Raw genomic sequence first — 23,097 nt, 5'->3', positions numbered from 1 at the left:
ATTTGACCTGTAGGTCTTACACATCAAACCTCCGTGACATCAGGGAGGAGAACTAGCTGCCAGTCTGAAAGCAGAAGGACGATAATGACCAGATTTCACTGATGACCTCAATAACAAACTGTGTCAACTGTTTGAAAGGATCTTTCCAGAAATATGGGTCAATGATGCTCTATTTAAAAAAAAAAAGCGACTACCACCCTGCAGAGAAGACTGAGGGGAACAATCGCTGTCTGCTAATTTGGGAAGCTGAGTGCTAATTTGCACCGAGAGGAGAATCTGACTAATATTAATGTGTGTGTCAAAATCATTTTTTTTCTCCAAGTTCCTTCCAAAATAGATGTTTTTTTTTCTCCTCAAGGTTTTTAGTGTTGAAATCAATGTCTACAGGCCTGCCTACGCCTCTGTTTTTCTATATTCCTTGCCTTTGTTTGCAGAATCTCTGTAGATGGACAGCAGATGCTCATGCTGCTTTCCATTAGAAATGTTTTTAGCACTGTATGAAAAACATCTTTCTACTTTAAAACATGATGCAAGCATGATGATCCATCATTATAAACAAGCTAACTTTATGGTTTCATCAAGTGTCTGTTTAATCCCCATTTCACTGTGCGAGTGGAGTGTTTTTCATGTGAGGCAATCTCACAACCCGCAAGAAAAACTTGAAATATTAAAGAATCTTTAATAATAACTTCTTTTACTTATCATAGCCCAGACAAGCAAAATCATTTTGAAAGAAAAAAAGCATTATAAATTAAACTTAATAACTTTAAATCTTACTTAAATGCAAATATTATTTCCCTAGACCCAGACTATATTAGATAGTAGTTATGAAGGTAGAAGGTTCTTTTTATTTATTCTCAATTTTACTGGGTAAATTACAAATAGACCAAGTTGCCTAAAATATTTATTAACTATAGCTGTCTTATCAATGCAGAGAAATAAAGTACACTAACCTCTAATACTGTGAAAAGAGCTTTAGCCAGCCACCCCTCGTTTCTTTATACATTGCCAGGCAAATGGAACAGAGACAGCAATATACTGAAACATTTGTAAACATAAATGGAAATCAATGTATATAAAAGGCAAATATTTGATTTGACCACATTTTTCCTTCAACACAGCCTGAACCTTCATATCCGAGCTTTCTCATCATTTCTTTAAGTAGTCTTCAGGAATAGTTCTCCCAGCTTCTTGAAGGAAATTTCCAAGCTCTTCTTTGGATGTTGGCTGCCTTTTGTTCTTTTCTCTGTCAAGATACTACACCGCACCAATAATGTTGAGATTGAGACTCTAGGGAGTATACATCAGTCTAAGACCTGTTACCACTGATTTTCAGTCCAATTCTTGTGTAATTTGGCAACCCCCAGTCTTTTCTTCCTGTTTCTCTTCCTTAAGAAGGGCTCGTTGACAGCCACCCTTCCTTAGAGAGCTAATCTGATGAGACAATGGATCAGATGAATCAACGTAAAGATCCGATGCATCTCTCAGGTCCTGTGTTAGATCTTTGTGGATTTTTCCTTCTTCCTAAGGACATCACATATAATACCTCTGCTGTATATAGTTTTTTTTGTCCTCTTCTTGGTCCAGTTTCCCAAGAGATTTTTAAACATACTGCAGAACATGCTGAGATATGCCCAGTTTTTCCACCTAATTAATGCAGAATGACTCATTATGTCTTTCAAACGGTGTTTATGTTTGGCAAACAAAGGACGTATTTTTGTGAAAGGGTGCTAAAGGTCCTATTTAAAATTCTTTGCTAAGTTGTTGTGTTTAGACAGCAGCTGGTTTATCCCTTAAATAAGATGCATGTCTGTGCTTATATGATTCATGTTAAGGGGCTTAACAAATGAAGAGGCATTCGGCTGAAAATGGTCGGATACGAGGAGTGGATTGAAAATGAGAGAAAAAGAAGCCAATGACCAAAAAATAAATAAAAAATAAAAAACAATCAAAGACCATCATAAAGACTGGAGAGCTGTTTGTCAAGACCACTTCAAAAAACAGACAATCTGGCTCTTAAGAAACAAGATATAAAGAAATAATGGGTGGCTCAAGAGTTTTGCACAGGATTGTTTAAAAATGTACAAATCACTTTAGGTGAAAGTGATTTATTTCTGGCTAAAACATGAGCACAAATGGCTGGCTTATTTCCTGCTGCATTAAAGTCAGGTCAGATGCATGTTCACGCTGAGCTCAAGGCTCTACATTATTTAGCTGAAAAAGTAGGAGATTATTAGTTAATCCAAGATTTAGGCTTCATTTAAAGACATGTGGGAATATTACCATTTGGACTGAACTTTTGGACAGCTTGATTACACCTAAACTTTCTGTCTTAAGTCAAGCTCTAATTCTCAGCAAACACACATACACACACCGGCTGTCACTCACCCCGAGGTCTATTAGTGTTCTAACTGCAGTACGTGCCGCCTCCTCTGAGCAGCTCTCTGTGAGATACAGCACAAAGGCACACATGAATCAAAAGAACAGGCAGATAACCAATATAGAAAACCAGGTCAGGATAACAGAACAAAGCCACTACCAGTGGGACTGTAATTTTCATACGATGTATTATTGAAGGATGCCATTTGGATAGATTCTTACTGTCTTATGTGTTATTTCAGCAATGTGAGAGCATGTGATACAAGTGTGGGAGCTGCTCTGTGTTTTTTCTTTGGTCCCTGCTGAATTGTTGAATCAGTGGGAAAAGGAAAGGTGACAAGCTTGTAAAGACACCTTTGTGAATGCAAGTTTTTGGGAGAGGACGTCAGGTCGAGCTCACCATAGTGCTGTTTTTTCTGATTTGCAGTATCACACAGGTAGGAGTGTATCTGGGATACAAACTCTGCTTCTGCAGGAGGAGAGACAGGAAAATAAAGGCATTTCTCCAGCAAGGCAAAGTGATGACAGTCTGCTGAGATAGTGGATGCAGTGTTTGTGTTTCTGTGCCATGCTGCCAGACTGTATATTTGTGACTGGTTCAGTGGGTCAGTTTAGAGTGAAAGATAAAAATCTGAACATCAGCATTCATTTGAGTGCCAATATTTTTTACTTAAAACAAAACATTAAGTCCAACAACTTTTTTTTTTATCCTATAAAAATGTGAACATTTTAAAGCTGAATCAGTCACATTTTTTCTTAACAATGACCACTTTTTAAACATGTAGTACTCATACCAGCCAGAGGAGTGTTTATGAGGTCCAGTGCTGCAGTGGTCCAGCAGAGCGCCCTCAGATGTCCCGCTAGCATACTGCAGAGGAAGAAGAGCATCTCCGGACACTGACTTGGCTGGCTTATCTATAAAGGTAAGATGGACAGCAAAGTATATAAGTTCAGAAAAAGGTCAAATCAGAGTGAGGGAGTGTAGGAGTGAAAGATTATTTATGGTACATGGAGCATAAAGTTAAACATGCTGACAGGAGGATAAAGTACAGCTGCAGGATGCAGGGGTATCACACTTAAAAGCATTTTAGGGATTTCAGCATTTTTTTTAAAGATAATTGTACACGATTATCCCACATGTGCAAACTGATATAAATAACCTGTAAGCTCAGCGTTTCTGGATGTGAAGGCATTGTTCAGTTCACATGCTACTATATGTATGGTATAGCAGGAACAGCAGATATCAACATGGCAGAAGGATGTAGACACATATGATTTTAAGTAAATCTCATCTAGGATGAAGCCTGGAAAAAAAAAACAGCAGTGGTAAAAATCTTTTTACTTATTTATCTTACATCCCAAAACAAACAAAAAAAGTTCTCATTTCTAGATTTAAGAATTTTAAACCTGACAATATGACAAATGATTTAATGAATCAAACAGTATTTATTACAGTAATGTGTAGTAAATATTTCAGTGCTGACAGCGGACACATCATCAGATTTTAATCTGTACTGAGGATGAATTCACTTTACACAGATTGATAATAAAAGCAGTTGTGAAAAAGCTTTTGGGTATTGAGGAACTTTGGACGTCCACAGTTTGTCTTCTTTTTGGGTTAAAACACTTTAAAAAAGCTGCTTAGATGGTTCCAGTAAGAACAAAAGAGATCTTGTTGCAAGGTGTTGTAGTAACTATGCTGGCTCCGTGGTGTTGAACGAGTTGTCAGTTCTGGATAAAACTATTGTCCTCAGCGCACCAGCTCCCACCTACCATCTGTTAACCACCTCCATTTCTCACAACAGCTGGAAAATAAACTTTAAATTTGTGCTCACTGGATTAAAAATCCCTTTTGTACATGTCTAATGGTAATGACTTTTGTGTCTTGGCATGAGCAGTTTTCTCCTAACTAATCTCCTTCAGTCTCTGAAGCAGCTCTACCATGAAGGCCTGATTCACACTGGCTCCTCCAAACACTTGATGTTATAGTGCGTCTGCTATTTGAACTGTGGGTAGCATTGATGCGGGCTAATATGCAGCAGTGAGAGGCTCTTGGTCTATATCTCCTGGGGCAAACTGCTTGAGAGCTAGTTTCATCATGGTGTTTGATGGTTTGTATGACTGCACTTGAAGAAACTTGATATACATTTTTTTACCCGACTGACCTTCATGTCTTGAAATAACAATGAACTGTCATTAATCTGTAATAGGTTAAGCCGCCGTTGTGCTACCTCAGAAGTCAAACAGAGGAGTTTGCCATTTAGTGACACCAAGTAAGTGCAACATCACCAACGGTCACAAATGCAATAAGGTTCAGCTGTTAACGCCAACCTTTCCGACAGATGACATTCTGAGTCTTGTTAACAGCAGGGCTTAAATCCATTCTGTGAAATACAAAATATGAAACATTTACCAAAATGTTTTTAACGTTACTGCTTTTTAACAAAGCTGAAACACTTCATCTGAACATCTTCATAGAGTGCATGATTACAGCTAAATTTACAAACACAAGTACACAAATTGAGTGAACAAGAATGCTCACATTATGTAAAAAAGATGGACAGCTTCTGAAAAGCCTTCATGAATGATGAAGTATACACAAGTGGAGAAAAATAAAGACTTAAAAATTACACTTGGTAATGAACAAGGCCATTAAACTGCAGGTTTAATCAAAGCGCTCCTATCTTAATCATGTCATATAGAAATATAAAGAAACACTATACTGTGGAATGCAGCTGTTCCTGTAAAATTGTGCTTCATTTCTTGTTTATACACAGCCGTACAAAGGAAAGCCTCTCAAGGGATGGGTGTTTCTGCAACTACAGCATATTGAATAGTCTGCAGCAGGAATTAAAGGTTGCTTTTCAGCCATGTTAAAAGCAAATACAAACTAACTGCATTTTTAAGTATTTGTACTCCCCCCAAAATTTTTCCTTTCACAAAATATGCTTAAAAATATAAAAATCAAAAGTGGCATTTCACTTATCCTGACATTAAATGGAGCTCATGCAGCCTTTGATAAGCAGATGCTACTTAGTAGATTAGACTAATTAAAGCTGTGTTAAAATAATTATTATGCAGTGGCGAAACATAAGCACATTGTATACTGCCTGGCCCCAAAAAAACACCAAAAACAAAAAAAACTACCACCTGGATTTAACTAATAGATAGGAGCCTCCGATTGGATAATTACTGCATGGGTGATTATCTTTCAGGTGGAAACAAGATGTTGGCTGGTTTATGAAGGGTTAAATCAGTGCCATGCATCAAGCAGAGAAAACATTAAGACTATTGCAGAAACTAGTAAAATTGGGTTTAGAACTGACCACCGCATTATTAAAACCTAGAACGATAGTGGGGCACCAGCGTCTTCCAGGAAGCTACATTTTCAGAAAAAAAATCCTGAATGATGGTGATCGGTGAAACGTTTGGTTGAAGAAAAACAGTAGAACTCAGGGCTATGTTTAATAGTGGAAGTAAGAGCATTTCTACACACATAATGCGAAGGGAACTCAAAGGATTGGGACTAAACAGCTGCGTAACCATAAGAAAACCACTATTTAGAGAGGCTAACCAGAAAAAGAGACTTCGGTTTGCAAGGGATCATAAAGATTGGACTCTATAGCAATGAAAAGGTTATGTGGTCTGAGTCCAGATTTACTCTGTTTCAGAGTGATGGGCACATCAGGGTAAGAAGAAGAGGCAGTTATTCCATCAATGCATTTTTTCTTCCCTGATGGGACGGCCGTATTCCAAGATGACAATGCCAGGATTCATCTGGCTCAGATTGTGAAAGAGATTATGAAGGGAGCATGAGACATCATTTTCACACATTTCCCACCACAGAGTCCAGAACTAAATCCCACTGAGAATCTTTGGGATGTGCTAGAGAAGGTTTTGCACAGTGGTTGGACTCTCCTATCATCAATACAGATCTTGGTAAAAAAAACTTAACACTGAATGGAAATAAATCTTGTGACACTGCAGAAGCTTACTGAAACACTGTCACAGCTAATGTGAGCTGTAATCAAAGCTAAAGGCGGCCCAACGAAATATTACTGTGACTTTTCTTTGTGATTTCTTTTGGTGGCAACTTTTTTTTGGCCAGGCTGTGTAATTGAAAATCAAAACAGCTGTAATAAAACAAAGATCAGAGGAGCAGTTTTTAGTTGAGCATTTTAAAAATTCATTGCAACAAAATCAACATTGCAGCTGCTACTGTATATATAAAAAAGGTGAGATGGGTTGCAAAACAGACTGAAATGTACTTGTGTTTAATTATAATGTTACAAATAATGAATGAATCCATTTGCAGGCTAATAACTTAGAAGATATGGTAGCACAGAAAACTGATGTAAAATTAAATGGCATTGATCCAGTTAGATGTCTTTATTTAAATTGCTCCTCTGCCCGTGAAACTCAGACACACCATAAATTATTCAACATACAAAAATATAAGTACAGTAAGTACCTTAAGGAAAAAAAAACATGTTTGTGAATAACATAAAGAAGTTTTTATGTTTAGGAGTAAAACTAATCTTGAAGCCTTCACAGCAGCAGGCTTTTCTGTGAATTAGTTTTATACTGACTTAACTTGGATTACAGCCAGGCTTCTGTGAAAGAACACCTGAAGTGAATTTATCCAGGCGAAGTGAAAACAAGCAAAAGGGGAGGAGGTGGTAAGGGAATTTTTTTTCTTTTGCATGGTATGGAGGTGTTTGCTGTCCTCATTCAGCACCTGATATGAGCAGAGGCGTTGAGTGAGTGCACCGGATGGAGGATGTACAAAGTTATGTTTGAAAGAGAAATAATGTGCAAACTTTGATAGAGCTTTCTGTTCAGTGGACATGGCTGAAGTCAGACTGAGGATTATTTATCAGTGTGGGTGGGAATTGCTTTTACTTAGAATACTGTAGTCAGCCATCAACTCTCTTCTGGTACAAGTAGTCAAGAGCTTAAACAGATCTGTTTTTAGTCATTAACCCTACCACATAATGATAATCATACATATTTTGTATTAATTCAGGGTTTAAAAAATAATGCATCTCCACAAATTAAGAATATTAACTGTGTGAGAGGAACAACAGGGATATTAAACAACAGTGGCTTCTATAATGCTTCTCTTGTCTAAATGTCAAAGTCTACTTAAAAAAAAAAACTAAATTTCCCGTCATAGATGAGTCAGTGCCTTGCATTGATATACGTGTGCATGCCTGCTTGTATTACCACGTAGGAAGATCAGCCTGTTTACACAATCTTGTTGAGAGGATTGATTGACCAGCAAGTGCCAATTTTAACTTTAGGGTGCAGCCTGGTGTTTCACTTAAATTTAGATTTACAGAAGTGTTGCTTTCAGTTCGTATTAGAATAAATCTTTAGAAAATCATAAATGTAATGCACTCAGGTGATGGGAATATGAGTGTATGTGTGAATAGGTGAGTGGGAGGCAAACTGTAAAGCGCTTTGGATAAAAGCCCTATATAACTGCAGTCCATTTCCCAGTCCATACCCCAAAATAATCTAATATGAACAAAACCTGAAGCCAAAATGTTCCATCAGTAGTAATTTTTAAAAGCTTACAATTTGCTGAGTGGGTGGCCATTCTTTTTTCATTTGTGTCAAGTTCCTTAAGAAAACTCCCATTAAAGCACACGAAACTCAAAAACAATACTCATAGCCTCAACTGTTCCTCGGATATATGAAACTCCACAAGCTTCCAGACAAAAATCTGGTAAATCTTCATAGAAACAAGTTTCACTCAATATATTCAGTAAATTTGTCAAATCTTCTGTGCAAAAACTGGACAGACAGTGCTCTTAGCACAATGAAGATAGCTGTACTAAATATCAGATCTTTTGCAGGAAACAATTCTTAATGATTTTATTACAAAGAACAAACTTGATTTCTTGTTTTTAATAGAAACCTGGGTAGGCAGAGAACATGATTCAGTTCTTATCGAAGCAACCCCTCCAAACGTCAGCTCTGTGAGTGAAGCTAGATTACATAAGAAAGGTGGAGGATGGCTGTTTTGTTTAATGGATCCATCCAATGTCCAGATGTCTTATAAAAACTTCATTTGAATATGTGGCTCACCATATAAACAAAAAAGAAATACAATCTGATTACTGGCATGTCTGATCATAACCTCACCTTAGTAGTGTGTAAATGGTCAAAATTAAAGGTTCCACATTATGCAAAATTCACTTTCTAAAAGGTTTTCTAACAGTCACGTGTCCTCATAGCCTGTGTATGAGGCACAAAATGAGAAAATTCTGTCAACTCTCTCACTTGCTTGCTCCACTAGTGGATACTGTCATTTAGCGCATTAGCAGTTATTCTTGTAAAATCTCGACCCGCAAGATTTCTATCTCCTCCTGAATCTACTCATACCGTACCATCTTTATTTGACATGAACTGGTCACGTGACCCCTTATGTCACATCCAGCAACGTGTAAATGCGAAAACAAAATGTTTCCATTATACTTTTGCGATATACTTTTATATCGATAAATCTGAAAAAACCACCTCATGAGCGTAAAAACTTATTAATTTGAGAAGTTTTTTTACATGTAGATGTTTCCATTACCAGTTTTTTACTGCAATATTTAGCTTTTAGCTCTAGGGGTAATGGAAACGCACCTATTGTCATGCGTCGCAGTCCTCATATTTCCATGCGTCTTTTGCGTTGCCATGGTTGCTAAGTCAGTTCCTCTACTAATGGGCAGTTCTAAGCTCAGAGTTCACTCCTGCAAGCCGACGTCAGTTTCAGATACCGTTTGGCAGCAGTAATGCTTTGTATAAAGTTTATCCCAACTGCCCTACACACCCTAAACACCTGTATGTATAGTTTTACTTCAAAAGCTCATGCAATTTCCACATTTGTCCTCATCTTGATTGTTCTCCGGCTTTTTTGTTACCTTCCTGATCATCTTCTTCCCTGGTTTGTTTCTTTCGCTGATGGCATGTCAGCTATTCTGCTCAGCACTGCTTTCCGGTGGTATTGCTCCATCTTCTGCATCAAGCGATGGATGGCTAAGCTCCCTCAAAACGGATTAAATTACGTGTGTAACCGACGCAAGAAGACGGATAAAACTGTCTTCTGCGTCAAGCATAACTGGACATTAAGACCAAGAAAGTAGATCATATAACGCCAGTCCCCAGATCTTTACACTGGCTTCCTGTCTGTCAAAGAATTGACCTCAAAGTCCTGCTGTTAGTTTACAAAGCACTGAATGGTTTAGGACCAAAATACATTCAGGGTCTTCTGGTTCATTAAAAACCAACCAGATCCCTCAGATCATCAGGGTGAGGTCTACTTTCTGTTCTCAGAGTCAGAACTGAACGTGGAGAAGCATTGTTCAGCTTTTATGCTCAATTTGTGTACTTGAGTTAAATCGATGATACGGCCTCCACAGGCTCTCTATAACGTAATGCCAAAGTCACTCTGCAGTGTTAAGGACTTGCACTCCAGAACCTTGGGGTACCTTTTTATGTTGCTTTGAAAAATTACATGCAATAACACTGAAGCTTCTTTTGCACATGGCAGATACCTCTAATTGACATTCATGCAATGTGATTCACATGTGTAAGAGCTTTTGTAATGTAGATTTAGCTGCTTCAAAGTTCTTTTTCATGTTGTGCTGCCTGTATTTTGTAAGCAATCACCCGGAGTGGATCTCAACGAGCATGAAGCATTTGTCTCATTTTTTAACTTTTTGCTTCTATGCAGCATATGAAGTAGCCTAATGGGCCCAGGGAAGCTCTTTTTGTACCTTGTATGAGTGCAGGTCTTTCTCCTCGCAGTCAGAGTCACTTTGATAGGGGTCATCACTGGTAGTCCAGGTCAGAGCACCCTCCCTCCTCCAGAAATCACAGATGGGAATATCCCTGGGAATCTAGAAATGATGAAGCACAGAACAGAATGCAAGTGAAAATGTCCAACATTAGATAGCCTGAAATCTTTTGTTGGGAGTAAAAGTTTGTAAATATGGAACATTTCTTAATTTAGATATTATTTAGAACAAAAAAAAATCAAAATCCTTCAGATTACTCTGTATTCTAAAAAAGCTTTTTTATGAATGTATTTGCTGAAAGATACCAGTATCAGGCATCGGTACGATGTTGTATGCATGTACTCACACTCAATATTAAGTGTTTTAATACTACAGAACGAGATACGAATGTACAAAAACTAGGGCTGTCAAAATTAAGGGGTTAATACGTGAGATGAATCTGTGGAATTAACACCTTCATTGCTTTTAATGCAGAAACAACAAAATTATAATTCATGCCATATCAAAAATCCGGATTTGGCCATGTCTTGTTGAGGGAAACTTATTTTGGGCATGTAGGTGCTTTGTTACAGCAGTAAACCACCAAGTCCACCAAAAAAATCACTTTATCCTCCTTATTTATGAACCTTCTGATAGTTTTCAAGCTTTATATGTAGAATTTCTTGGTGTTGAGAAAGTTATTACTGGTGTCATTTTTTTTAATGACAGATTTGGTATCATCTTGGCAAAAGAAGCGTTTTTTTGGTGTGTAGGTGCATTGGTCACAACTTTGAACATAATATATATGTTATATATAGTTAAGTAGTTAACTGTGTGATGATATATCCAGTGCTGGGAGTAACGATATTACTTTTTTGGGTAACGAAGTAGTGCATTACACTTAAAATATTGGTAACAAAATTACTTTGCTGGACTATAGTAACGCGGTTTTCTGCGTTACTCGAGCCGTGTTTGCCTGTGTGTAAAGCTCTGATCTGTTTTAAGTGGTACGCGCATGCTGCTGCCTGTGTGTGTGTGCTTGCCTGGGCACGTTGCCATAGAGATCAATTTGTGTGACGTAGCTGATTGTGCGTCAACTAAGGAAAATGGAAAATGGAGCTGGAGAGTTGGAGATATGGGCAATATTCACATTATTCAGTCCAGTTTCAGTGCAAACTTGCGGAGAAACATCATGCTCGCCGGTCAGTGGAAGGAGTCCTTCTGCAGCCGACCCGCCTGAACAAGCTAAGCTTTTTCAACATTTCCTGGAGCGCAGCAGCCGGTAAGACAGAAATTAACAAGCTAGTTGCAGGATTCATTGTAGGAGACATGCTCCCCCTGTCGACTTTTTAACTGCCCAGGTTTAGGAAAATTCTAGATAAAATGATTATGAGACAGTGTGTGACCATTTCTTCCCACAGACAGGGATGTTGTTCTTGTGGTTTTAAAGCCATTTTGTTTACAATATACAGTAAACACTATGCAGACAGGCAGCGAAGATTCGGTTAAGATGTTTGTTCATGTCTACACGGTGAATTATGGTAAAGTAATAAGTAGTAGTAACTAATTACTTTTTTAGAGTAACTACCCCAACACTGGATGTATCACACAACTACTTCATGTCGCATCTGACAATCTGGTCCACACTCCTTACCAGAGAACTGTAATGGAATTTATTAGTACTCATATTGGTACTCTGTATCTGTAACTACCTAAATGCAAGTACTTGTACTCTGTTTGAAGAAATGTGGTATTGGTGTATCCCTACTGAAAATGGTATTGGAGGAGTGAACTCACCATAAACTCACATATGTGCATTGCATTACTGTACTCCACCACAGGCATGTTTTAAACTGCTGGCTTTCGGACTGGTGGCAATTCAGGAAAAAAAGTACATCTCTTTCAAGTAATCTACTGATCTTATAGAATAACAAAGATCCTATATGAAGTTCTTGGAACTGAATTAACCCTTTTTCCCCCTTTAAAATATTTTTCAAGTAAATTATTAATCTAGTTGTAAACAGAACTTCAGTCATTCAAAATTAAACTGATACACTATGATTAAGTAACTGAATAAATAAATTAATAGCTAAAGACAAGGTAGTAAATTAAGAATTGGAGGAAACATTAAATATGTATTTGTAGATGAAATGCACAGCAGACCAGATCACTGAATAATGAAATTAACTTTAGGCAAGATAAATTTTCAAAACCAGTGCTATTTTTAATTATGCACGCTTTGAAAGTACAACTTTCAGAAATCTTTATTATTTCTTACTTCTTCCATGATCAAGATGCCGCAGCGGACCAGACTGTCGACAGCATCCAGAGCAAAACTCTGGGAAGACTGACAGGGCTGGGGAGAGCAAGAGAGCAACACTGGGTTAGCTCAGTGGTGAAGCAAAAAGTCAAAAATAGCTTCAGCCCTTCACCTATCTTAGAAATGCAGAGGGAGACGGCTGACAGAGAGAGTAAGGTGTGTGTAGCAGAGATCACAGAGGGAGAATGAGAGGCGGCCAGTTGGGGGATAAGAGAAGGGAAATATTTTTGGTGAGAAATAGGATAAGAAACAAAGTTACAAGCGGAGGAGACAAGAAAGAGCAGCTAGAGAAATGAAAGGTGTGCAAACAGAAAGAAAAAGCATCACTGGCTCAGATTTGGAACCCTTGAAGTCAGTCTGATGACGCATATACTTACACAATCACATACTAACACACACACACTGTACACACAAGTGCAATCTAAAACCTTTCTCTGTCTGCTATAGAGGCAGCAGAGCAGGATGAATGGCTGTTCAGCTCCATTAAACATCCATTGAATGAGACACACTGGGTGTGTGTTTGTGTGATATGAATACAAACTCACTGGCATGATGCCCGGAGGCAGGAGATGGCAAAGCTGCAAGGCTCTCTCCGTCAGCTCAGTCTGGCAGAGCACCACATCAAACTCCATGTCACCTTTGACCTCCTCTCCCTCCACGCCATCAGTCCTCACCCGGCTGCTCACACCACTGAAAACCACCTCGCACAGCATGGCTGACACTGCACATGCTGCACACACAAACATACACAAAAAAAAAAAAATGTTTGGTCAAGTTAATCAATAACATGAGAAAACAGGAGTAAAGATAATAATGTCATGCTTCGAGATGTTCCAATTTGGTCTACAAGATCAGGTGATAAAATCTCCACAATTTAGTCATTCTTGCAGTCCCGAGGATCCTTTTTTATATCAATCTTATGCTGGGAGGAAAACCCTACTCCACAATTTTTGTCCCTAAACACAGCAGCTCTCCAACATCACAAAAATTAAACCTACACAGTTTGGACTGTACAACTCACTTAGGAGGCTGAGAAGATTTCGCTTCAGGTGTCCTTAAATTGTTGTTTTTTTTATGGGTCTTTATCAAAAACAGCGTGTTGTCACTATTTGAGGTAAGCACCCACCATACATGCAGAGATTACACTGGGGCTTTCAGCAGTACAAACCAACTACCCAAGAAAGTAATGCAGGATGGAATCATGCAGGAGAGGTACCTTCCTGTACTTCAAAACATTATTTTTTACATCCACCAACATTGCTGAAATATGACTACAGTAGCTGTGGCTTCACCCAAGCCTGCCTGTCAGCATGATAATTAAATTTAGCTGACAGATAAAGCTGGGCTACAGAATGCACTGATACAAGACTCTGGTAAGGATGTGGGATTCTAGGCTTTCTGCCATTAGATAATTACCATACATTAGTGATACATATTATGGTTTGCTCCAAACCCAACTGCCAGAGAGAACCAGGCGGACTAAATAAACACTCCCATGAATTATTCAAAGGAAGAAAAAAGTGGCATGGTTTTACATGCAAACACAAGTCAGGGTTTCCGCTACATGTAAATGATTGTGGCGCATCACCACGACAAAATAAAAGCCTCCATGTCTTCAGAATTAGGATTTTTTTCAGATGTTAAAAATGTAAATGATCTTATATGAATAAATCCATATCAAGTCTATATTTGCGCACATTTACAGACCATAAAAAGAGTGTGAAATTGTACTCAGGATATGTCACACTGCTCTGCAAATAAAACACTGGAGTCTCAACTTCCTGTCCAGTGACAGAGCAGAGGGAGAAAGAAAAGGCACCTAAACAAGGATAGGTTTAAACATTATTTTGTTCTAGCATGTGAAAATTACCCTAATTTTAACATCAATGTTAATAATGCAAAGTTTCACCTTCACATGTTTCAGATTATCTTACAGTCCTGTTTTAAAAAAACAAATAACATAACAATTTCAGGTAGTTTTCTGTAATCAGGGGCAGACTGGGACAAAAAATTTAAATAAAAAAATGAAAATCAGCGCTGACATATTGGCCCAGATCGACCCATACATGATCATTCACACCACAATCCGTGTGCTTCCTTAAATGTGTATGTCAACCATGCCACTCCAAAACCACTAAAACCAGTGTCAACATCTGGAGTAAAGTGGAGGCTAATCAAATCTAGAATAATAAATAAAATAATAAATAAAATAATGAAAGTGTTTTATTTCTGTATGCTGTCCATCACCACCTACACATGAGCTTCCTCTAACACGTTTCAACCCAAAAGTATCCGACTATCAGCCCGCAACCAATAACAGACAGCCAAGTCAATTAATAAAATCAAAAGCTGCTGGCTCACTTTTAATGTTGCTGAATGATGGTTAAAAATCATGTTCTCACTTTCAATAAGATTTAGTTCAGAAAGAAATAAAAGGAATATATTTAATATTTGCTGTTTTAACCAGTGAATACAGCCAGTTAACCAATCAAAACAACCAGTTAACCAGGTCTTCTCATCTGGAAACATCAACTGGTATCATAAATGTAAGAAGACAAACTTACGCGGTGATAAAACAGCTGTTTTAGTTAAATGTTTTCATCAGTTTATCATAAGTCTGTAAACGGCTAGCGTGTTCACCACTTACTGGCTCGTATGGATCACACTTACACCCAGTGCTGGTTTTAATTTTAATTACTGGACATTAATGACGTTGTCTTTCTGATTGTGAAGTAATGAATTATTGTAAAAAAGGAAAATTCTGCCAGAGTATCACAGCACCATTATGTAATTTATTAATCTGCAACATCACTGTGAGGTTTATGAAGATGTGCTACATTTAGGACGTTTACACAGAAGATTTAGCAGAGCTACATTTATAGCATGCTTAAACCGCTTAATGAACTACTGTCCTTATCCAAACATACAAGGAGGGGAATCAAATTATTGACTTAAGTTATGTTCAGAAACCAATACGATTCGTGGAGACACATCCCTTCTCAGCTTGTTGGTTTTGCACTTTTGCTGACATTAGCTGTGTTTGTTAGTCTAACTTTGAAAGTTTTGAAAGTCTGGGTTTAGTTGGGTAAAGAATCACAGTATCTGAAAACCATATTTGACTCACTGGCATTAATAAAAATGCCTTTTAAGACCTGAAATGTATTTTTCTGGATAATGCCTGTTTTAATACATCACTTTGAAATTTAAGAAAAATTGATCGAAACAAATTCACTCCTCATATAGGCTGCTCCTTGTTAGGAGGAAAATAAAAAATAAAATAATAAGATCAGGCCTGCATGTGAAGTACCCTGGCACTGCTAGATCACAAATATCAACTTCTCCCAGTTTTAAATGTCATCTCTCAAATTGATTTCCCGCTATGACATGCCAACAGTCAGAGTAGCTGCCAAGACTCCCACAAAAAATAAGATGCCTGAAGAACACAGGATCTAAAGATGATATTTAAGCTGAAGTATTGCAGGAAAGTTCTGCTAACCACACAAAACAACCACTTAAAGTCACTCACCTCCAATGGCTTCTAGTATAAAGGTGTGTGTCACCGTCTGGGCCTGGAGGGAGAGGTGAAGTGTAGCAGCAAACGAGGGACGGGGCACAATGAGAGGGTCTTTCCTAATGGAGACAGAGTTTTTACTAAAAGAAGATATGAATTCTCTTTTTATTTTACTTTTACCAGGGTTCTATTCTGCTTTGATTGAAAACCAACCTAGATGGTGCTGCAGCAATAATGAGATGAGGGGTGAGCAGAGAGAGCGAGTAGTGAACAACCTCCACTAAACTTCCCCCAAATCCAACATCTCTGTTTCTGAATAGGACTTCCTCTGTCAGCCAAGCCACATCACGACACAGGACGGATGCCCTCACACCCTGGGAAGCAGAGGAAGATGGAGTCATTTAATTTCAAATCAGACAGAAGCATATGGTGACGTTAGTTAGAGAACGATATGACTCAGGAAAAAAACACATTTGACTATGCTAGCTCCAAAACCAATTTAGTTTATGAGCCTTTGGGAGTATTGATGGATATTTAGAGGGGCAGAGGCAGATTTAAACGCAGGAAGCACTGAGGGAACATTGTCTTTGCAAACACACCAACACAGAGACGAAGCATGTACCTTTCTGTGCCTGTACAGCAAAAGACTGGACACAAGACTGGTGGACATCACAGCCATGCAGGAAGTTGCCGCTACACACACAGACACACACAGAGCTAACATGGTTGCATACCTTTAAAACTTATAAAAACATAAAAAATACTTCATGATTCAGCCGGAGAGCTTAAGGTTTGACTTACAGAAGATGAGGTGGAGGATGATAGCAATGCTGAGGTCTCTGTCTGGACAGCCTTGTTCTTCAAGTGCAGATGGATAATGAGAAGAAGGCAGAAGCCACGATGTCCGCCTCTTACCAAACACACATTTATCTCTTACAGGAAAAAAGTTGAGCGAAGGAAAGATATTCAGGGGGAAGTTTACTCATTTTTCCTCTATAATCTCAGTAAACTTAAAGCCCTTACATTTACATATTAAACAAATACTAATTATTTTCTGTTCCATGCTGTAGTCTGGTAATTCTGGGTTTAATTCAGTTTACTTTCAATCAAAATCTGAACTGTAGAAATCAGATAGGTTTCAGTAATGTAATACACTTCAGCTTCCTCCTATTACTGTTCAAGCTGTTCACACCATATCAGAACTTTCTCTTTGAAAGTGGCCAGAAAATGACACATGCAGCAGTTTTTCAGCTGATTAGCCACAGTATACAATGTGTGTTTGTCATCACACTTTACTGTTTTATTAAAAAAATGTGCCTGCAAAATAGTGTAACTGTTGTTTATCATATTCGAGAGAGATATTTCACAAAAAAAAGAGTTCCCAGGTCAAAAACAAGAAGGTAATCATGGTCAACAAATTAATTATCTAATAAATTACGGCCAATCATTAAAAAACTTGTTTTTTAAAACAAGTGTTTATTTATTTTTGCTAATTACATCAGCTGTGTAGCTTTATTGCTCACAAATCAGCTACTCAGTTTTTGATGTAACCATGGTAACCGCTGCTTTCGTCAACCAGGGTAGAATCTGGAGGATTATGACTTTAAAGAAAACCAACAATCTTTGAGCTTAAAGAAAAGATGCACTGTAGGCCTTTAGCTATTAAGAGCATGTTGCTGTGTATTGCAGTCATTTTAAGGCGGTTACATAAAAAGATCAAACAAATCAGTGTAAGCGAGCATTATTTGCTCCAGCTGAGGGGAGAAAAAAACCCACCAAAAGCCATTTTCCCTGTAAATTCTGATCAACTCCTGTTCAATCATCCACTGAATGCTTTGAGGTGCATCACTCAGAAATTGAGGTGTGTTTGATCAGCTTTTTTGCACCACATATCTGGGGCAACACTGGCACAACACAATTTATATTTGTATCTTGGCTCTGCATATGTGTTAGTGAAAGATATGCAAAAGTCTATCAAAGAGAGTGTCTAATCTGGCTTGCACAAGATTACCAACTGACACTGCTCATCTCAATGAAGAATAAATAAATGACACAGAGATTGTACACCTTGGTAAATAAATATTTGAATGTGAGGAGTTTTAATTTTTACTAAGCCACCCACACATCCCTTTTGCAGGTTTTACGCAGGCAAAAGTTTGGTACAAGAGGAGCAAGTAGCGCAGCATGGTTAAGATTCACAGAGAGCTAAAAGTGAACACATGCTGGTAACAATTCGATGTAACCATCACCCTTTCCATCTGTCACTTGCAATGTTTTTCACTCAGAGTCATTTTTTAGCATCCGCCTCGCTTAAAAGATGTAAACATATGATGGGAGAAGCAACTCTGCTTATTAGACACCAAGCAGACTGAGCTGAAATTTTTTCTTTATCTTTTTCACTGGCAGACTGTGTAATGCTGGTGGTAATTGGACCGAGTCTAATAGGATGAAACTGATCAGAGTTTGTATCATGTCTGTGTTTAAAGGGAAAGTTCTTCATAGTTTAAGAAAAATAAACTTCTCAATTTCACAGATGTTAGATAAAGAAGCTCTACATCTGACTCCTACTGTGGTTTGATCACATACTCGCACCCACTTATACACACAGGTGGTTTTATTACCTTTTGTTGAGGATAACTGGAAGCAACAGGTCCTGTAGAGGGAGCCATTCATCCACTCTGCACCTCCCTGACTCGCACATCTCCTACACACAAACAGACAAAAAAGGATCATGTACACACACATGCACTCTAAAAGACCTGGAAAGCAGAAGCTCTAAATCATTTAACACAGATGTTCTAGTTAACTAAGCTCCAAAAAGTAGAACAAGTTCCTGCTGCATCTCATGCCTCCATTATTAACAATATATTATACATTTCTATTATTAGATATACCAAGAAAATAGAAATACAGCCAGATAAAGCTACCCCATAATTAATCATTATTCCAGGAAGCTTGGGAAGTCCAATTCACCAGCAAGTTATTTATTTTTTTTAATAATTTTGTAGGCAGTTATTTGATTTATATGACATACACTGAGATGCTTCTAATATGCTTCATATATAATCCCTCAGATCAAGTGAGACTAAATTTCTATGGCTCAAAAATAGTGTTTAATTGAGAATAAAGTTTGAACAAAATGACAGATTCAACGCTGATTAATAAAAACAAACTTACTTTTAAAAAGCCAGCATGGTTTACAACAAGGCTGTTTATAAATCCAAGTAAGAATACATCAATGGCTCCATGTCATGGGAGCCAACCAATTTAAAAATTCTTTACCTTTAATTTTAAAAGAAAATCTTAAAGAATTGATACATCAAACCACTGCTTAAATTCTAACTAACATCTGCACTAATAAGCTCTTCTACTCAATCTGGATCATATCTTTACACAAGATGTCATGTGTAGTCAGTGGCTTATTTTATTGGCCCATACATTTCAGAATCGGGAACACAGGATAAACTCATCTAAAAATAGCAGAACCAACTGTCATACCCTGTCAGACAAGCAAGAAAAATAAAAACAACCCAAATTATTTGAAACAGTTTGGTGCTCAATCATCATGAGGTTCTCAAGTCTAAAGTTACACAACTACCATAGCTGTTCTTTACTGATATAATCTTTCTGCTGCACACCTTGAGAGAAAAGGGATTGGTGAAATGGATCCTCACGCTTCCACTCGGTTTTCCCCGGAGGAGCCACTGCAAAGCAGACTTTAAGCCCACCTAGGATGACCCACAAATTATACAAAGACACATACACACATTCACAGAGCATATTATGTCATAATAAAGTCTTTGTCTTAAGTGCAGAAATTCCAACAGCAGAATAAATAATAAGCAGGCTCTACTACATGAGAAGCACGAAGATAAACAGTCAATCTCAGAGTGTGTGTATGAGTGCAAGGACTATGTGGACAGTAATTTATGTGTCTGAATGAAAGAAAAGGATGGGGCAAGGACCTTATTATTGCAATTAACACAAAGCAACACCCACTCTCCAGTATAGTCTTACAGTGCAGATAACAGGGCAGGTTTAATAGAGACTAATAGCCATCACCAACGTTTTGACAAAATTGCAAACCTCAGCTAATCAACCAGATGAGGCTTGCAAGCAGAGTAAAGGCAAGTCATACTAAATTTAAAAATGACTGAACCATGTCTTTAGATGTGATTCAGTCAATTCTTCACTACTCCTGGTGCAAATTACTGCTGTCAGTGTGTGAAGTACTTAAACTACACTGCTCAAAACAATAAAGTCAACACCTAACACATCTTAGATCCTGATTAAGGATCAAGGTATCTTTATTATCCCATTAGGGTAATTTGTTGTACAGCAAGCAGTAAAAACACAATCAGTGAACAATAATACAAACAATAAACATCAAAAAGGACAATGATATATGAAAAAAGGAAATATTCCAAACGAAAATCTTTATTCATCACATAGTGCAATGTGTTGAGAACAAAATAAGAATAATAACTAGAAATCAAAGTCATTAAGCCATGGAGGTCTGGATTCAGAGTCATACTTAGAAATGGAAAGATCAGATCCCAGGCTGACCTAACTTCTGTAGAAATTCCTCAAGACCATTCAAAATGAGTTCAGTAATGTGTGTGGCCTCCACGTGCTTGCATGTGCTCCCTGTAACATCTGGGCACGCTTCCGAGGAGACGATCGATGTTCTAAGGAATCTACTCCCAGACCATGATCAGGGCATCACCCAACCCCTGGACAGTCTGTGGTATGACATAGTGGCAGTGGATAGAACGAGACATGATGTCCCAGAGGTGTTTCATTTGGATTCAGGTCTGGTGAACGGGCAGGCCAGTCCACAGCATCAATGCCTTCGTCATGCAGGAACTGCTGACACACTCCAGCCACATGAGGCCGAGCATCATCATGTATCAGAAGGAACCCAGGTTTCACTGCAGCAGCATATGGTCAAACGATGGGTGTGAGAATCTCATCCTGGCACCTAATGACAGTCAGGGTATCTCTGGTTAGCACACGGAAGTCTGTGGCCCTCCAAGGATAACCCTCCCCAGATCATCACTGGCCCACTGCCAAACTGGTCATGCTGGAGGATGTTGCAGGCAGCAGAACGTTCTCCACTGCATCTCCAGACTATCTCATGTCTGTCACATGTCCTCAATGTGACCCTGCTCTCATCAGGGAAGAGCACAGGGTGTCAGTGGCGAATCTGCTGATCCTGGTGTTCTCTGGCAAATACCAAATTGGGCTGCACCGTGTTGGGCTGTGAGCACAGGCCCCGACTTGTGGATGTTTGGCCCTCATACCACCCTCATAGACCCCATTTCTGACTGAACATGCACATTAGTGGCCTGCTTGAGGTAATTCTGTAAGGCACTGGTAGTGCTCATGATGTTCCTCCCTGTACAAAGGAGCAGATACCTGTCCTGCTGGTAGGTTGTTGTCCTCCTACAGCCCCCTCCACATCTCCTGGTATACTGGCCTGTCTCCTGGTATCCCCTTCATGTTCTTGACACTGTGCTGGGAGACCTCTTGCCACATTGAGCAATGATGTGGCATCCGGTCTGAGCTGCACTACCCGAGCATCTTCTGTGGGATTTAGACACTGCATCATGTTACCTCAAGTGGTGAGGGCACTGGCTAAATGCAAATGTGACCAAAAATCAGCCAGAAAGAATGAAGACAAGGAAATGGTCTGTGGCCACCACCTGCATTGCCTCTCATTTCCACCCGTTATCTGTTCCATTTCTACAACAGCAGGTGGAATTGATTCACAAAAAATGTGTTACTTTCCTAACTTGATGTCCCAGAAGTGTGACTGACTTAGACTTACATAGTAATGATTGTGTTCCCTTTATTTTTTTGAGCAGTGTACTTCCATGAGCAGCATGTCATATCAATTCCAACTTCTGCAACAGTTTACCAAGCAGATAAGCAAGTCAAATCCACTAACCAAACTGCTATGACTAACTTCCTGCTAATAGTTTAACTTTGGCATGCACTTGTTCCTTTGGCTTCCAGCAGCATCTCTGCCTAACTTTCCTCCTCTCAAAAGTTTGAAAACCTTTAATCCAGATCAAATCTGTGTCTGTCCTGAGGGCATAACAGTTACAGATGGCTCTTATTAAGTGTGTGTGTGTGTCTGCTTATAAGTGTGTGTTTACACGCATGAACCTTTATGTTGGTCACGCAGTCATATGAAATGCCCACAGGGACCAGACTGACATCAGGGACAGATCCCTCTTTGATGAGCTGCCTGATGCGAGCCAGCCACTGGCCACCCTGGCCAGACTCTGCTGACACACCAACACTTATCGCCTGACCCTCATGTAGCAGCTCACGTACCAGCTGAGGAGGCAGGACAGAGGAGAGGAAGAGAGAAATAAAATGGCAAAGAAAAAGGGCTGTAAAGTCTTGGTAGAAGGGGAGACATTAGCATACAATGTCTGCATGCATGTTTTAAATACACATGAACAATACTGCAACACAGACCTTGGAGGAAATACAGGGATACAGAGCATGGAGGGCAGCTGAAGGAAGACAAGTTGAAACAGAGGGAGCAAGATAAAGTGCAGAAATAAAAGAGGACTGTGGGGGACACTTTATGACATTTAGAGATACTTCCCTTGCCTCAAGTACTGTTTTCCCCTTACAGAAAACGAAAATTCAATTACCATTGAACAGCAGCTAAGCAGGCCCACACTCAATAAACAATAAAGGTCTATTAACACTGAAATACAACCGATAAACAAGCCTGCTTTCTCACGCAAACCAATATGCTTACTCACATAAATGCCAAATAAAACAAAAACATAAAAATAAATAAAAGCAAAAAAATTACTGCATCACTAATAAACAACCTTTTTATGTAGCACTGTGGCTGCAGCTCTGTGTTAATGTCAGACTGAGCTGCTTTATTCAGCTGTACAGTTCAATATTGATCTTAATAAAGCCAGTAACTCCTCCAAATGAAATGTGCCATTAGGAAAATTGATACAAAGCACAGATACCTTCTTGACTAGTTACATACACAAAAATATATTAATCAACAGTCTTGACCATTGATGAAATTTAATTCAAGAAATGAGCAGAGACCACTGCCAAGGTACTTAAAAAAC

At 38.7% G+C, this 23,097-nt stretch overlaps 1 protein-coding gene across 7 annotated transcripts in view; it reads right to left on the bottom strand.

The window, feature by feature from the left end:
- Positions 1 to 23,097, bottom strand: part of gpat2 (glycerol-3-phosphate acyltransferase 2, mitochondrial) — a 131,928-nt gene that overhangs the window by 589 nt on the left and 108,242 nt on the right. For 5 of the 7 annotated variants that reach the window (XM_041999780.1, XM_041999782.1, XM_041999783.1 and 2 more), the window contains 13 exons: positions 22,154 to 22,327; positions 19,621 to 19,710; positions 18,604 to 18,686; positions 16,784 to 16,914; positions 16,605 to 16,675; positions 16,196 to 16,356; positions 15,998 to 16,122; positions 13,017 to 13,201; positions 12,430 to 12,507; positions 10,152 to 10,274; positions 3,174 to 3,294; positions 2,780 to 2,848; positions 2,389 to 2,444 (listed from right to left, as the gene is read on the bottom strand). In XM_041999780.1, the coding sequence (XP_041855714.1) occupies positions 2,389 to 2,444; positions 2,780 to 2,848; positions 3,174 to 3,294; positions 10,152 to 10,274; positions 12,430 to 12,507; positions 13,017 to 13,201; positions 15,998 to 16,122; positions 16,196 to 16,356; positions 16,605 to 16,675; positions 16,784 to 16,914; positions 18,604 to 18,686; positions 19,621 to 19,710; positions 22,154 to 22,327 (1,467 nt within the window). The remainder of the gene's footprint in view (positions 1 to 2,388; positions 2,445 to 2,779; positions 2,849 to 3,173; positions 3,295 to 10,151; positions 10,275 to 12,429; positions 12,508 to 13,016; positions 13,202 to 15,997; positions 16,123 to 16,195; positions 16,357 to 16,604; positions 16,676 to 16,783; positions 16,915 to 18,603; positions 18,687 to 19,620; positions 19,711 to 22,153; positions 22,328 to 23,097) is intronic. The other 2 variants (XM_041999785.1, XM_041999786.1) reach the window with 2 other exon arrangements.

This window comes from Melanotaenia boesemani, chromosome 11, assembly GCF_017639745.1.
Source record: "Melanotaenia boesemani isolate fMelBoe1 chromosome 11, fMelBoe1.pri, whole genome shotgun sequence".
Lineage (NCBI taxonomy): Eukaryota > Metazoa > Chordata > Actinopteri > Atheriniformes > Melanotaeniidae > Melanotaenia > Melanotaenia boesemani.
The sequence above is the reverse complement of the archived record's forward strand: the minus strand, read 5'-3'. Positions and strand labels throughout refer to the sequence as shown.